The sequence below is a fragment of the Aythya ferina genome (genome assembly GCF_964211825.1).
Source record: "Aythya ferina genome assembly, chromosome: 3".
Taxonomy (NCBI): Eukaryota; Metazoa; Chordata; class Aves; order Anseriformes; family Anatidae; genus Aythya; species Aythya ferina.
Window position 1 is genome coordinate 89,369,334 of NC_140298.1, and position 17,866 is coordinate 89,387,199.

Sequence of the window (17,866 nt, forward strand, 5' to 3'; positions counted from 1 at the left end):
GATATGCAGACATTGGTCTACAAGCTGGTCCAAAAGACAGTACTAGAATATGGCTGTAAAAATAAGTATGCAAATTTTTAATTTACTTTGTAAGCATTAAGAAAGTGATGATGAAATTGCAAAATATTTTTCTACAATATGGGATGAATCTAGGTTTGCTGCAGCAGCATGTCGAATCAATCATCCACTGAAAAACATTTTTCAATACCACCACTGTTATAAACCTTTTTTTTTTCTCATAATAAAAAAGGAATTTAAATTTAAATGCAAATAAATAATTGATAACACAGGATTTGCATTTACCCCCTCCCCTCCCCCCCCATTTTTGGCTTTTAGTACTTTTTTTTTTAACTTTCAATTTTTATTTTACTAAATTAGAACATATATCTGAGTAGATACAAATGTCAGAACATAGACAAATTCTTCACAGAGTCAAGAGAGGCAGAATAGCATTGACCTCAGTAAGGGCTATATTGCTGTAAAATATATTTTATAACAGTTTACGCAAATAAATAACATTTCCCACCACAGTAATTAAATCTGAGAGCTAGATAGAAAAATAATCAGTTCCTTCATTGCACACTGTTCATAAAACTATTTTTCTAACTGCACCAATTTTAAATATGTGACATTCTTGTGAAATCTCTGCTTAGATTTGTTTAATCCTCATTGTTATTAACTTAATACTGTTGTACTTGTGTTTTATTATGTTTAGTTTATTTAGTTGCATTCCTTCAGGATAATGCAACTGTAACTTTTGAGATGAATGGAATCTGTTAGACACTATTATACTGGTATAAAGGTTCAAAGCACAATCAGATGTATTTTCAGTGAATGTCTGTAATTGGAAACCATTGATACAATTTGAATATGCTTTAAAATAACCCCACAATTTCTGCTTACCCCGCTCTGTGTTTGAGCTTTTTGTCTAGGATTCCATCTCTGGAAACGAGTTTATTAAATACCAAAATGCCAATCACCATGTTGACCTGTCAAACAGAAAATGAACAGTTGATCTTTTTCTGAAAGAAAATAACCTATCCTGTTGCATCAGTAAAGGGCTTTTCCAAGCCTGAAATATGCATCTTGTTACATTTCTGAGTATGCTGTCAGAAATTATGTGACACCATCCCCAAACCCACTAGAAATGTATATTCTCAAATGGATCGTACTTTGGCACACTGCAATAGGCTTATTTTTGAATCTTAAATTATATCTGGTACCAAGTTATATGCATATGTGTCTGCTGGCCAGAAACTTGAGTAATATAGCTTTAATATTTCCTTGGTTTTAATTGCAATTATGTATTCTATTCCAGGAAAATCACATAGCATTGAATTTGAATTAAGTGCACTGGGCAGACTTAGTCAGTGCACACAAATGGCCATGACTATGTTCCTTTTTAAGCACTTAATGCCTGTGTGGGTGTCCTCACTTAAGCAGAACCAGCCTGTGGTTTTTCATAGCCTCCTGCACATCAGTCACTGTCTCATTCACCAAAATGCCAGCCTTGAACCTTGTTTAACTGCAGTTGTCCTCCCCAAATACACCTTTTTTTTTTTCTTTTTTTTTTTTTTTCTTTTTTTTTTTTTTTGGGGGGGGGAAGGGTTGTGGAGAGTGGGGGTCAAATTAATGCCTTAGGGAAGTCTGTTTATCCCCATTAAAGTACATGGTTTTATGCCTACATACATCAGTTGAGGAATTAACCTTAAAAAAAAAGTCCAAGTGTTTTGGCAGTCAGACTTTGGCAATCTATGGAGATACTAATGACATTTAACGGACAACTTAATGACTGTTATTATCCATTTGTATTATTGAACTGAACTCTATGAAACTAACTCTGCATGGCCTTGTGAAGAGGTAGTACCAAAGTTTTCAGTGTATTGAAAAAACGTTTCTTATTTTTCTGATTAGAAAACGGTGATCCTTTTTTTCTTTCAAATAGATTTTCCAAGATCTATGCCAAAATCTTTAATTGTTGCCAGTCTGTCCTGCCAACTCTTTTTCATCTTTTCTTATCATCACTTTATTTTCAGCATTTACATTTTCCAGCTGATGCCATACAATTCCTTTGCTTCATACACTTAGGCTTAAGTGGCTGCATAGAACAGCTCCTTGCACAGTCACTAGCTAATGGTAGGGCAAACTGCAACTGTGAACTTCAAACATCTCTGAACAAAGCTTGCCAATTACAAAGAGAACATACAGTTCCATGTGAAAATTATGCCTGGCTTTCTGTAAACATCCTTGGCTCCTCTATCATGACAGGGACTGTGAGTTGTACAAAAGGATCCTGGCTTGACTCCAGGCAATGATGAGACAAACTCTATGGGAGTAGTAAACATCCATTTCAGGATAATCTTTGGAGCTAAATGGCTTTATCTTTGATGACTACTAAGACTGATTCCCTTTAGCAAGGGAAAATCAGAGACAACTGGTATTGATAGAGCTATCCTAGTATAAAATTGGTGCAGGGGAAAGAAGAATTAGATTCAAAGTCTGCAATCTCCTTCAAGAATTCAGGGGAAAATGTGAAACAAATTATTTTACAAAATCCATACAGACTGCAGAGCAGATGACTGATAGCCAGTGGCACATAATGGGTGCAATTCATCTTACTCTAAATTGAAATATATCTGATTATTTGAGCCCTAAAAGTGCATACTTTTCTCCACTGACAGCAACATGCATCTGGAATAACTAGCATATATGTAGAAATCTATATTGTAGCTGTCTAAAATTAGACAAAGTGAATCTTACTAATAAATGCATTTCCAGAAATGCAAAAGTTTAATACACAAATGAGTAACATTTCTCAGCTATGACGATTTTTTCTTTTCCTTGAAAAGCAGGAGCCATGGAGAACTTGCTGGCTGGTTCCACTCATTCTGTTGCCTTTGCTGCCAAGCAGCACTCTATCAAGACTGTCACTGAACTTTACAAGGCAGTGACAACTGTGTAGATGCTACTGATAATAACTCAGTGATACCTGTAACAAGTTTTGTGTGCCACCAATTAGCACATTATTCTTTCATAGCTTACTGTGTAAGCATGCTGAGATAACTGATATAAAGATGTGGTACAATTAAGTATATAATGTATTCAAAATACTGAAGGGATGTTAAACCAAGCTCAATAATTACAGCAAATCTTAGTTCTATGGTATAGCTAAGCTTTTATAATTTAAATAGCACATTCCACCATTTCATATGAAAATATTGGAAATTATATTAATGTTTACCAAGACAACAGCAGCTGCAGGTCCAACGAAAGCATAAAGTAGCCCTCCTTCAAGAGACAGCCAACAGCTGGAAAGAACATTAGAGAAGAACTAACACAAATTAAAAATAAGTATAGTGTATTGCCATGAAAGCATTAATAATTACTACAGCATGAGATTATTCTGGTTTATGTTCAATCCTATATGTAGAAATTCATACACACACACAAAAGAATTGAATTACTTGGTTGACATGATGATGGAGACAACTGAAAAGTGATTTCCATTACCAATTGTTAATGGGTCAAAAGTTTTAATGCAAATTATACATATGCTGAAATCTAAAATATAGCACAATATAAAATAAATCTGTAAATCTTTGTTAAATCTACTCTAACCATATGTAATGAGTTATCTGAAGAGGTCTTGCTCAGTAGGTATCTAAAAACATTTCTAGTTTATAATGCCTGACAGTTCTATCTATAAAACAATGAACAGTCAGGTACCTCTAAAGTAGAACTTGATTAAAAACACGGTTCTATGTATTTTCACTTATGTCATTTAGGAAGTTCTAATAGGACTAGGTCTTACGGACAATATTCCCATTAAAGAAAATTCATTATCTATGGTTTAACTGTTCTATATTCTCTGGAATATTTTGCAAACAATTTAAATGTATATTTTAAAGTATCTGAAAACTGTATTTTCTGGTGAGCTACTAATCTTGCAGACTTTGTCATACTGCATCAGGGTTTTCACTGAAAACCCTCAGATTTCCAAACATGGAGCACTTACAGAATCAAATTCTAAATATTTGATACACTATGATGTAAAGCTTTCCATATCTGCAGAAGATCAGGAGCATCATGCACTGAAGTAAATGCAGCTGTGCTATTTTCTCAGTGATTACACATTCAAAGAACTTCATGTTTATTTGAATGCATGATCACACCTATATATAAGAAAACTCCAGTGTATGCACTAAAATAATTTACTTGGATTTGATATCCAGAAACATTCACATCAGAACTATACATTTCTTATTTATTTTCCAGTATTCTTTTTGTGCTTTTGAAAACCATATAAAATAAATGCAAACGCATCATAATGATCTGTTATGGCTGGAATTTTAACTGCAAAGAATAAAACCGTTCCCCATTGTAGTGAAGCTTGCTCCATGAACCCAGCTGCATCAATGTGTTAAATTCTGAAATGATAAACTGATGTAAATAATTTATATCTGTTTCAATATTAAAATGGTAATAAATGGCAGGCTAGTCTACATCCCACCTCAAAAGCAACAACCACAACATCAGAACAGCAATATTCCATTAGTTTTTCTGATGTCAAAGAAAAATGCTTTCAAAATTTTATGCTTTTTTATTTTGTTAAAAAAAAAAAAAAACACACACACAAAAAAAAACAACACTAGGTTATTTACAATGACCGACTGAGAACACAGACCTCTGAGGAGGAATATATTGCTTTTTCTTACCAGTATTATTGAAGATGACCGTTGTGTGTAACTAAAACACGTAATTGAAATGTTCAAGTTTCTTTGTGAATGGAAACATCAGTCCATAAAAACTGTTAACATATTGTATTTGAACCATAATTTCAATTACTTGTATTGAAAAAAAAAAAGTCTGCCATTTTATTTAAAAGAACCAAAAGTTTTCAACCATGAATATCTTTAACACAAAGGGACATTTGTGTCCTTCCTCCCCTATGTCTTCAATTAAAAAAGCTGTTCAGTAGAGTGACTTCCATTTAGGATCAGGATGGTAAAGAATGTAGAGGTAGTTTTCTTTTCTCTATGCAATCTGAATTTTCAGCAATTGGGATTTTCAACAGTCTGATGTGATTTTTGCAATATATTCAATAGCCACCAATTGATCTCTCTGAAATGCACTTGTTCTCAACCTTTCCCATTGAAGAATTTCTGAAGATGAATTTTCAGGTGTCTTCTTGTACTATAAGGCAATTGCTGCCAACTCTTTGACCTTTTTGTTGTTGTTGTTGTTGTTGTTCTCTTTTTCTTTGTTCTAATAGATTTTTTTTTTTTTTCCCAGTGCTTTATGGTTGTTTTTATTGTATTCACCTGTTCTGTATTCCTTCTCCCTGCTCTTCACATAGCAAAAAGCCATATAAATTGATTCGTATTAAGAGCATCTACTGGTAGTTTTATGGAACCATGCTGCATGGTCATAAAATTCTGCTGAGTGATGAGGTAGACTTGCTCCGGTGTCCTGTATATTTTGTGAGTAGTTTGATACTCTCTAGGAGAATGGCTCCTTCTCTTAGAACATGACTATAGCAGAATTTTAAATTTTGCTGTTATGACAATTTCCTGAAAGTTATCTGCACTACTTATTAGTATACAGAACTGCATGTAGTAGGTCTCACAGATTTAGTAACTGTAACTTGCAGTAGTGGTGCTTTCATAGCTCTGAGAGGTAGCAACAATATTTATAAATTAAAAAAGCAACAATATTTATAAACCCCACAGAAATAGTTGGAAAAAATAATTAAGCTTTTACACAACCCTTTTTCAAATATCTAAAAGTTTGTTACTATGTGCTTTTATTTTATTTTATTTTTCCAAATTAGTTTTAGGGAATCTATTCAGTTTCTGTACCTGTTTCAGTACAAGTGTGTTCAAAAATCACTGAAGTGATTTTGAATGTACAGTAATATAACTGTCTAATAATTAGGGTTGAAAGAAAAAGAGAGAAATTACACACTGTTATGACAGAGCTGGATCAAGTGTGAATAATTCAGGCCAAGCTCATCAGCTGTACCACCCTATAAACCTGCTTTGAAGACCCTTGGGCCTCCCTTCTAGTCAAACTCTCCATGTATGGGACTAGAATCAATTCCTTTTCACTCTTAATTTTCTCCGCCTTTTTTTTTTTTTTTTTTTTTTTTTTAATAGCAGAATGCTTTCTGATGGCAGAACGGTGCAGAATGTGTATAATTGAATGCATTTCTGATGGCAGTATGTGTGTTTGGCTTCTGAATGCAGTCAAACGGGCCAAATATACATTAGCATAAGCAGTTCAAAAACTTACAAAAGTACTTTAGTTATGGTAAACAGCACAGGGGCTCCGCTTTCACATGGCCTAGCAGTTACAGGCCATAATTCTTGAGTGGAACAGCATGTCAGCTGGTGATGGAGGAGCAAATTCCATTTTCTGCATTTCCAGTTTTCTTTATATTATTGTGATGTTAAATGCCAAGAAAATGTAGTTGCAAATAAGACAAGAGCTGCATTATGGTTCATTTTTTCCCTTGTGTGCCTCCTCTTGTGCTTTTGTTCCACAGTATTGTGTCAGCTGATTTTGGATAAGAGGAGAGGGGCTGCTATGTGTACAGACTTGCTCTGTTTCTCTTTCCAGGTTACCCTTAATGAATGATTTGTTGCTTTGTCTGAATATTTAAGTATATCTTTTAAAAATTCAATCATCCCAAGAAGGAAATAAGAAGCAACACTAACTGAAGCAAATTGTCACACATGAATAATTTCAGCAGAGTAAATGTAATGGTATCGATCCTGCAAGGGATGGAGCTACATCCCCAGTGGGGTCTGGACACTGTAACATTCGTTAAGGCTCAGAGCTGATCAGGTACTCCAGTCCTTTTTAAAGGACGAAATAATAATAATAATAATAATAAAAAACAACAACAGCAACAACAAAACAAAAACAAAACAGCAAGATGAGCACATATTGGCTAGAAGAAAAATCCAGAGTAGCATGTTCTCAATATAACTCCCAAAGATGTCTAAGATGTTTTTATCACTAAGGATTCCCAGCTATAAGTGTTGTCCCACAGTTAGGTAAGCTAATCCCCATGAAATAAATGGAAGACACGTCACAATTCAGAACTAGAGAGCTCAGTGGTTAGAACAAGTACTCAGGAAGAGATTTGTTTTTGGAGCCTTACCCACCTGGAGATGGAGCAAGGGCTTGAAGCCTCATCTGCCATGTGCCATGAAGGCGGGATACACAGGGCAGAGAGGGAGAATCCTGATCACTCAGTGACGATGCAAAGGAGAATAATTTAGTATTCATTGAAGTAAGGACTTGACCTGGCTCATTCACATCTCTGATGAATGCCCTCATTAGCAGCTTACAGAGTCTTATTTCCTCTCCTGCTGTCCAGATGCATGCTTAATTTCCTAGGCTACATGAGGAGAGCTGCAAACAGAGAGACTGAAGGGAATGTACCCTCACACACATTATGTCTTGGTTCTTAGAGCCTTCTGCAGGCAGGAAGGAGACTCAGGCCAAACTCCTTCAGCAGGAGGCAAGGGAAGGGCAGGTTAACTAAGGAGTGAATTTTCCAGGGTGCTAAATATACACTGTAAGCAGTCAGGTGGTTAAATAGAACCCATATGAATAAAATGTAAACAAAGTACAGAGATGTCCTTGCCATCTCTCATATACTGCCCAGTCCAGGAAATGGGCTGGATCAGACACTCCAGGAGAGAGCGGTTGAAAGGGAGACCTATTTTGAGACTTCTGTGGGGCTTTGGCTCTAAGCAGCTCAGGGGCATGAAAGCCTATGTAGTGGTTAACATACCTGGTGGACAGAAAGCTGGGTGCCAAAGAGACTCTTGCCAGTACAGTTATAGACATGTTTAGAGGTTGGCAAAGGCTAACCTTAACATTTAAGGTTCTCTTTGGTGAATTTGTATAAATGTTGGGCATTTAAATGGACCTAATCCTTAGTGTTTCTTGATGGCTTGCTGCTTCAAATGCTCACAGGAAATCCAGCATCCCTGGTGCTTTGCTGAGCTTAGTCCAAGACTAACATATGGTTTCCTTTTTGTTCTTCTGTAGATCACTCAGTGACTCTTAGGGCAATTCCAAGTGTGAATGGACACCTGTAGGGTCTTCAGACCATGCTATATAATTCCTGATGGGTATGTTAGCTTTTTTAATTAAAAATTTAATTTACCATTTCAGATTGACTTACTAGTGAGCTGTTCCATATCCTTTCGTCTTGGTAAAGCCTATTGATATTGCAACCACTAAGGCTGGTAAACCTGAAAAGAAAGAAAACCCATGAAACAGTAAAAACCATTAGAGGGTGAGAATACATTGCTGTTCTGCCTGGAAAAGAAATGTCGGTGCAAGCTAATGCAAAATGATCATTTTTACATGGAATGATTCATTTGAAAAAGCACAGTGTTATCACAAGATTTGTTTTTTTCAAGCAATGGTAGAGAGGACAGTGTTTTCTGCCCATGGTGTATCTCCTTATTGAAGCTAAATTACTGGTACCTTTGACATGTCTTTAAGTGAAATACTAAGAGACTTCATGAATATTCAGCAGGTGTTTTTGTTATTTTATTTTTATTTCTTGATATTACACTATTTTGTACACTAAAATGGTGTTAAAATATATTTATTAGAGAATACGCACTAGCATGTCTTGAGCTAAGAGATTATATTGAAGCTAGAGTTAAAGTGGAAAGACTCCTAACCCAGTTTTTTGTTTAGTTACATGCTGTCTACTTTTTCAGGTTCACTGAGGAAAATTATAATACTCTTGACATTGCCACTGCATTAAATGTTTCATTCCAACGAGTCTGAATAAATGAATTTTACAGACTTACCCCATCCAAGGCACAGGAAACGTTTCCTTATGAGCCGTGTCCTAATTTTTCCAGTAACAGCCATGTATGACTGCCACGCTTCTGTCAATACCCAACAGAATGAAGCTAAGAAGAAGAAGTGTAAAAATGCGGTGGTTGTGGTGCAGATGCCCTGCAGGGAGCAAAGAAAAGCGTGTGCTGAATACTTCGGGACACTCATTTCTCTTTTCATTTCAAAGAGTTGTCATATTCTATCATCCTGACCTTTATCCTTAACATCAGCTCCCCCTTTATGGTGTAGTTGCCACAAAGAGAGAAGAAAGAGAGATGTTGATATGGATTAGGCATTCTGGACTGTTTTCAAAAACACTGAGTGTGCAGAGCAGGGTGAAGAACACAAAATAAGTCATGCAAACAGATTTTTCTCTACATCCTTATTTTGACCAGGGAGTGCCATAATGCCACTTTGGAGATCAAGCCATAGTGTTACTGACTATAAAACTTCATAGAGCTGAATAAAGGGGGGGATCCAAATGCCCCTAATTGCCAGTTATATTTTCTTTTCCTCCATAAAGAAAGTTTGTGATTGTAAATCTGAATTTTAGGAAATAGGGCAAGTTTGATTTATCTGTTTTGAATTTAAATTTGATAGAATGTTAACCTACTGGAGTATACTGTCTGAAATCTTTTTAGTCATAAGTATCATAACCTTACCAATTACTCTGGATATTGTTTTTATGGGTGTCAGTCATTTGTCATCTGAAAAGTATTTTGAGTGCATGCAGTCAGCTCTCTTTTGTCACTATAGCCCTTAATTAAACTTGACATTGTCACTTATATAAATGAGCTTGCCTCTTTCTTGAAATAAATTATGATCCACCCTTCATTGTGTTGCTTGAAATGCTAGTTCCAGGCTATAAAATGCAGTATACATTGTACCCCTGCACCAAAACCACACCAGTAATGTTGAGAATAAACTACATCTATCCCCATCAAAATTTTAAGCATCAAAATCACATCAAGGTTAAAAAGGAAATAAAATTTAAGTGTACCCAATATTAACAAAGCAAGAACCCTGTTCAGAACCACGGATACTATGTTTATTTCTTTATGCAGCATACATATTTGATAGTTATCTTAAATGCATGTAACTAGGCATTTAACTAGACTAGGCATTTTTTTTTTTACTAAAATTCCAGTTCAGCAAAATTGTTCAATCAGGCTTGAATCAAGCTATGAAAGGTTGGAAAAGATTAAATAAATATAATACTATACTTGTTTTTAGTTCATTTTACATTCTTAATTAGCTTCAGATAACGTTGTTTTGAATATTCAATTGTGTTAATTTTCTCAGAATTTTATTTCCTTAAATAATAAGGTCAAATAATAAGTCTGGGGGCAGTGGGTTCTATGTAAGTATATGCAAGATAATTATTATATATTTTTAAAAAGTGAAGAATGAAAAGTAAATAAAAAACAAAACACAAAACCAACAGATCCTGAAAATGCACTAGACATTCAATCTTAGATTTTGCCTTTTTTTCATATGCTTAGATGTGTCTAATGTATGTGGGTTCATAAAATCTATCCCGTTAAAGCCTGACTGATAACAGTGTTTCCTATGTATGAAACATAAATGCTTATTTCAGATGAAAGTTCTGCAGTGAAATGCACAACAAACATAATAGAAAATACAGAAATATCCTTTATTTTACTAGATGGCTCATATGTTATGACTTCCCACTATGCAAACTTAATTTGTCTTTCTATCAGTGTTTTGTTGGAACTAGAATTTGACAAAAAAACACACTTGAGGAACAGTACAAAGGGAGAATCTGCACAGGTAAAACACTGGAAAAATATGAACACACTATTTGTCTTATAAATATGAAAATATGAGCAAATCCTAATCTTTTGGGTGAAATCACTGCTAACTTATGGCTGACTGAATATGGACTGTAGGATTTAGCTCATGTTATATCCCGTGTATTGAAAGAAAGACAGATGATGATAATCTGATACAAATATGGACAAGGCTGTTGTTGAAGAAAGAAGCGTGATGAAAATGTTAATGATCATGTTGATCACAAAATGAGAAAGCAGAAGCAAGTTTTATTAGGAGCGATCTGTGCTCTAGCTGGAATATATGACTGCTGATTAAAGCTAACTCTTCTGAATGGCAGATGGGAGTAACAGCATATTTGCATCACATACCATTAGAAAGATGCAAAACAGCCTCAAAACATCACCTAACAACTGCTGTTGGATCATGCTGGCAGAACTATATGCAGGGAGTTCTCAAAGTGAATTCAGCCTCCCTTTGTCCTCAGCAAGGCAACAAATCCTGGTAACTGGTCTACTCCCAGACAAAGCCATGGCTGGACAATCACCCCTGGAAATCTGGCTTTTAAGTAATTCTATATTCTTCCAATTTGACAAATAAAGAAACTACACTGTGCTAAGTCTGGGAAAGTATTATATCTGGGATGCCTATTTCCAAATAGGAAAAAATAATTCCTTTTCACCAAAGGCTGTCATTAAATGTCATGAAATTGATGAAATTAATTTCATTAAATATCTCTAGCAAAGGAGCCATAACTTTACAAGTAACGTGTTAATATTTTTTCTCTTTCTAAGCAGATCCTGGACTGCTCTGAGTCTCTCCTTCTTCCTCTTTTCTTCTGCCTTGGCAAGAAACCACTGCCTGCCCCAGACCTTGCTGAACCCAGAAGAGCATCACTACAACCTGCAGCCCATCACTCACAAAGCTGCAGTGTGTCAAGTTGTCTGCATTAAGAGATAGTGATATGCATCCTCCTCATCTCCTTAGGAGGAGATGGTTCTTGTTTGTTTCTAATTCTAGTTTATTAAAACTCACTGAATTAATTACCTGTGCTGAGCACCTGTCAATTTGCAACAAAATGAATTTTAACAGCCTAATTTATTCACTCTTACTTCAGGCTTCTGAAATTAAGTCAGCTCTGTTATACTGACCTCCTCTTCTTTCGATAGCTGCTGTTCCCATCTCCCAGCTCCCCAAATTTAGTTCTAATTACAAGTGGAGAAGGGAGCTTTTCTGTCCTCAGAAAGCACAATTTCAGGAGCTTTACTTGAGCCTCTAGTGTTTAGCTAGCTTGAATATCTAAGTAAGACAAGTCATCCCTTCTTCATAAACAGTGTGCTATTAAAAGCAAGAACTCACGTCAGGTTTCAAATTATTTCCTTCTTTCATTCTTGTAAGGGACATGCTCAGAATAAGAGTATTGGAGCATAGCTGAGAAGCCTAAAAAACCGTGGAAATTCAAATCTACTTATTCTAGGGCTTAATGTAATAATGATAAGTAAAATAGAGAACATGTATCCATTTTTATGACCTAAAAAAGGTCATAAATGTTACCTGCAAAAACACATTTACCATGATTTGAGTATCTGATTCTTTCACAGAAGTGTGGTTTTGTTTGTTTGATTGTTTTTGATAGCAGTGTGAACAGATCTTCCACAGAAAGACAGAGTATTACCTAAAGATACCTGATTTTTGTTATTTCCCTGAAACAGTTTTTTTAATGTTTTTGGGTTCTGGAAAATGGTGTAAGAATCAAAGCTACTGGAAAATAAACATGAAAAATGCAATCTATATTGGTGATAGCAAAATAAGTAGGACTAAAATCCATTCACCTGGATTTTGTCATGAAAGAGAAATGGGAATTAATATAAAACCATCTAAATAATACAACTTATTGAAGATAAAAAAAAAATCTTGCTCTTGATTCAGATATAAAGATATAAGGTAAATGGGTGATAATTTATCTTTATGAAGTGATGGACTGAATATACAAATGAAAAGTACCTAGAAAAATGAAAAAATGAAACAAATAATAAACAAAACAAGGACAGTCCAAGTAACATAGCAAGGAACAGAAACATAATTCCCTGTTAAAGTTACTGGCTTTTTGTGACTTTCAAGCCCTCTACTATAAAATAGGTATAGAACAGTTTATTTTAAACTTCTAAAATTAAATATATAATTTCATAAAGGAAAATACTTATAATTCTTTATTTGCTTTCTTTTACTGATATTTTTTTAACAGACAGGCATCAGAATACCTTTGTCTCAGGAGTGGCAAACACTGTCTGAACACAGGAATACAATATATTGGTCAGATGATACTAAATTCTAGATTAAATATTACTTTCTAGAGTAAACTGCCATGAAACAATAGATGAGCTTTCAGAAGCTGTGGGACAAATAAGCAAGGGCTTGCATCTCAGGACTGTGTTTTTGGAAAAGGGACAGGATTTCAATGACAAACAGATAGAGCAAGGACAGCTGTTTCTTCAGTTTCAAACATATTTGAAACTGTTAAACTGTTAATATCCTAAATGCCTGAGAAATCATAGCTGTAAGCTTTTAGGTTTTCCTTCCAGGATCGTTAATATTATTGGTACCATAGAGCTTTGAAGTTAATTTTTTTATTATTTTTATTTTTTTTTCTTTTGCTGCACTAGAGTACTTCTAACATCTCTTGTTAGGAAATCTGGAACCCATATTGAAAATAGCACTTTACTGGAAGGACTTTTTCTAAAGTTCTGGAATCATAGAATCATCTAGGTTGGAAAAGACCTTTGAGATCATCACTTCCAACCATCAGCCTGACCTACTGAGCCTCATCACTAGAACATGTCCCTTAGTGCCACATCCATGTCTCTTAAATACCTCCAGGGATAGGGAATCCACCACTTCCCTGGATAGCCTTTTCTAATGCTTGACTACATTTTTCATGAAATAACGTTATTCATACTTTTAAATTAATAGCTGTGAAGCTATTTAATTAACTTACAGACCAACTTATAGATCTTTGAAAAATCTTCTCCAGTGTCCTAAAAAGCCAAAGGCTCAAGAGGTTTAGCTTCATTACTTTGCATTCTGATATCTGTACATGATAACCTAAATTAATTAGCATTTGACTTCATGAACATATATGTGAAGATATATGCTCAGTTAATTATTGTACTGCAGGATTCTATATGTGGTGCAAGATAACGTCAATGGTAACCTTCACGTGGATTTTTCGAGCAATTTAATTTTTTAGTACATAAGTAGCAGTTTCAGAATATTTAAGTGATCTCTCCCACAAAAGTCATGAAGTAAGGACTGTTGATTTTTCTTCTACTTAATGATTTTTTGTTTGTCTGCAACAAACAAGATGACTTTCTAGGTTCTTAGATAAATAGCTTAGAAGTTACCCATTTTTTTCTGCAGTTTCTATGGTTTAGTTTATGACCACAGTCTCACAGAAGACATCTATATCAAGAACATCAAAAATCCACAGGAAGATATTTTCAGTATCATCTTTATTATTGTTATTATTATTATTACTATTACTATTACTATTATCACGATTGTTGCTAAAGTTTGGGACCACTACATGTGCCCAGTCTCAAGTCTCATGACCTGTTCAACTGTTGTGATTTAAGTCTTGTTTCTCTGTCATATCTAGTCTTCTGTTCTTGATTCTTTCCTCTTATCTAACAGCATAATCCCATTGACACTAGTGCATAGCTGTACAAGACTGAAAGAGAATTTACAGTTTAGTCTGTATGTTTTTAACACATTTGACCCTTCCCATCAGACTTTAAATATCTATCTTCTAGTTTTCACCTAATTAGCCTCCAGATAGATCCTTTATCAATAGATTCAGTTCCTGCTTCTCTTCTTCAGATGTTTACCTCAAAGGGATTTCTGGAATGTACTGCTCTGTGAGGAAAACAGTCACAATCTTTATTTGTACTTCTACTTATGAAGGAGGTCAGAATGTATCTCATTTTTTACCAGATGCAGAGTCCAGCAACAAAGGTGCTGTCCATACCTGATCCACAAAAAGTACACAGAGCCTTCTTTTTTAGCTTCTGCCACTTGTACTTAAGTTTTCTTAAAAGTTCTCTTTCAATAGTTGTCACATCTATCACTTATATAACTAACCTCTGCATTTTAATTTGATACTGTATAGCTGTATCTTGGCATCCTCTGTTATTTCTATCAAGAACTGTTGGTTTTTATCCAAACTAATTCTTCCGCTAGCTATTTTTCTTTTCCAGACCTTATAATGCACATAGTACAAAATCATTCCATTAACTAGATATGAGGGGTTAGTCTGCTATTTCTGGAACAGAAAGGTGTTCATGAAACTTACTTTTTGTATTTGAAAACCTTCCTTGCTTATGGCTGAATCTGTCTACGTTAGCAAAAGTGACAGCATCCTTTATGGACTGGCATGTGGTGCATACCAATAAATTGTTATGTGGCATAGTTTTCACATGGGCCTAAAAGTGCTGTCCGAGGCCAGGCTTAACCACAGACTAAAGGAGAGCTTGAGCCGGGAACCCTGCCTCATGGTCAGCCTGCAGAAAGCTTACATCCTGCCTTGGAGGGCTCAGTTGCATGCATGCAAGCAGTCTTGTGCCAGTTTGCCTTGTGGCTATAGAAATATTTCTGGCCAATTTTAGTTACTGGTTTGGATACAGGCAAGAAGTCCAGTTGGGTAATTCATAATATGTCAAGCTATTACTAACATATGAGGCAGTAAAATTCATTCTGTGTTGTTTATGCCATTCTCTAGAGATTGTCACTGCAGCATACAGGTTTATAATGTGTTAACTCAGAATTGCTTTCTTGGTGGCATGCCTGCCCTAAATTGAAAGCCAGTTGGAAGACAGTTCTCATACCATTTCCTTATGCTCACATTCATTTTAGTTGTCCTCCTGGTTTGGATTGTTACTGCTAGGTTATATACAAGCAAAGAAACTCAGCACAAGCAGTATCACAGAACCAGTTATTCAGAGGCAATTTAATTTCTTCGACTGCAAAACCTGATAAGGGAAGCTCTTCCCTTTTTGCCTTTGTGATGTGAACATGTATATTTTTTTGGACTGCCAGACAGAAAATGAATAAATAGGATCCTCTAATTGCTTATAGAACTGATTCAAAAGTCAGTGGAAAGATTCCCTGCACTTCATATTGGGCCATTACACCTAAAGAATAAGGGATGGAATACATGTGAACAGAGTTGATCCATATATTAAGTATTTTAAATGCTCATGAAGTATTATATGAATAATTTTTCTAGTAAGTGAAAATGGCCTACTTCACCTCTTCTTTTGGTTTTGATGTTAAGCATTTTAAACAAGGTAAATGTCAACTGTCAGGACAAAATAACTTAGTTTTTTAACTATGTCCTCACACGAATGTGTTGTGAAGTTCATGAAGCTCAGAACAGCAGGTTTTCAGGCAGAACATAAAAGAAAATAAGCCCTTTACAACTCAAAAGCATAAAGCCTATTTAAATACAAAATTTTCAGCTTCTTCCTGACTACTTAACCTCCCATTCTTATCACGGTGTTCTAATAGTTATGTTTCACTATGCCAGTGAACACCTTTTATTAGTTCATTTTTTTCCTTTAATTTGCAACCTTTTTTTTTTTCTGAAAAATCAACACTTTTGATTCTAAAGTGATCATTCAATAATAAAACTGGAAATCACTGGCACACTTTGTAAAAATGTCTTCATTACTGAGGTATTAAGGAATGACAGTTAAAAAAATTAAGTTGAAAACAATGCTATCCAGAAAAATTGCTCTGTAAATATAGCTCTATGAGATTTTACATTTATCAAGTCCAGGATATTTCTTATTTCAAAAAGGATAAAATTTAGATTTGTGGATAAAATATATACATACATGTATATATATATATTTAAATTAATGAATAAGTAAAATCAACCACATCTTCAAAAAACAACTGGAGTTCTTATGTTCTTGCACACACTGAAGGTAATAATATTATAGGAACAGATCTGAGGGTTTTCAGAAACTGTTTTTAGACTGAAAATTCCATATTGGTTTTATTTTAAAATATGGAATTAGAGTGTGTTGTCATAAACGAAGATGGATGCCCTTGGTGGGTTTGAAGAGATGTAACAGGCAACTGTGTGAACACTGAAGCAAAAGCTGTTTGGCTATAACATACAATAATGTGCTCTATGTTCATTTCAACTTATTACAGAAAGATGCCCAGATTTTCAGATCTGTCTCTGGGTTGTTGCAAGTAGGAATATTTGGTTGCATTAGAATACAAATGGCTACACCTTTCTGGGGAAGAATGGAAGATATAAGAGCCAATAGTCAATTAGAGTGATGAATAACCAATGCAAGAGTGGTCCAAAGGTCCCAAGTCCTCCTAAATTTAATTTATTTAAAAGTTCACTGTGCGGGCTGTGTGAGTAGCTAGGGGCAATGAGCCAGGATTGGTATCGAAGAGGTGGCTGAGCTAAGCACAAGAGTTACTCATGAGTCAGCAATGAACGCAGCTAAAGAAAAAAGTAGTTCAGAAACCAGCTGAAAGGGAGTTTTCTATGCAATTCTGAGAAAAACAGGATAAAGTGTCTGGGCACTGACAAAGGCAAGGAACCAAAGCACTTTTTAGAAGAGATGATGTAACAAAAGAGTTAAGAATGGATACTGATATATTCAAAACAACAGTTTGATATGCAAGACTTCAGTTTCCTATAGGAAGATCCAAGTACACCCACTGCAAACTGATGTCCTGGTGCAAAAATTACCAGGAAAGGCCGCATCTGGATAGATAAAGAATAATGCTTTGTGTTGCTCCTCATTGATATATGGGTAAAAAACTTGTCAAATAATTTCTCTTTTAGAAAAAGATGTGGTCAGCACTGGACTATCTCTACTCTTTCAGCTTAAATCGGATCATGTTTGCTCTATTTTCAATTTTGATCTCATTTGCTAACAATAAAATTACTGTAATTTTAGGGAGTTTCTACAGCAATCAAAATGATGACTAGAAAGAAAAGTTCAACAACAATGCTTACAGTTGCCGTTCAGTTAGTCTGACTGTGATGATTATAACCCTACCATATGAAAACAGTCCACCTTCTTCTCTGGGATATTGGTGTCAGCAAATATTCCTTCTCTCTGTAAGACTTCCATCTCTTTCCTCTATAGACTGAAACCACTGAAGTAATAGCTTT

At 35.1% G+C, this 17,866-nt stretch overlaps 1 protein-coding gene and 1 long non-coding RNA gene across 8 annotated transcripts in view; one reads left to right on the forward strand and one right to left on the reverse strand.

The window, feature by feature from the left end:
- LOC311434700 overlaps positions 1–9,659 on the forward strand; it is a 94,749-nt gene extending 85,090 nt beyond the window's left edge. Inside the window, exon 4 of the long non-coding RNA XR_014691656.1 lies at positions 8,751–9,659. This is a non-coding gene — a long non-coding RNA (uncharacterized lncRNA). The remainder of the gene's footprint in view (positions 1–8,750) is intronic.
- The window catches only part of ADGRB3 (adhesion G protein-coupled receptor B3), a 463,233-nt gene that overhangs the window by 34,305 nt on the left and 411,062 nt on the right, over positions 1–17,866 (reverse strand). For all 7 annotated transcript variants that reach the window (XM_084515008.1, XM_084515009.1, XM_084515007.1 and 4 more), the window contains 4 exons: positions 8,844–8,994; positions 8,201–8,270; positions 3,242–3,308; positions 904–989 (listed from right to left, as the gene is read on the reverse strand). In XM_084515008.1, coding sequence (XP_084371134.1) covers positions 904–989; positions 3,242–3,308; positions 8,201–8,270; positions 8,844–8,994 — 374 coding nt within the window. The remainder of the gene's footprint in view (positions 1–903; positions 990–3,241; positions 3,309–8,200; positions 8,271–8,843; positions 8,995–17,866) is intronic.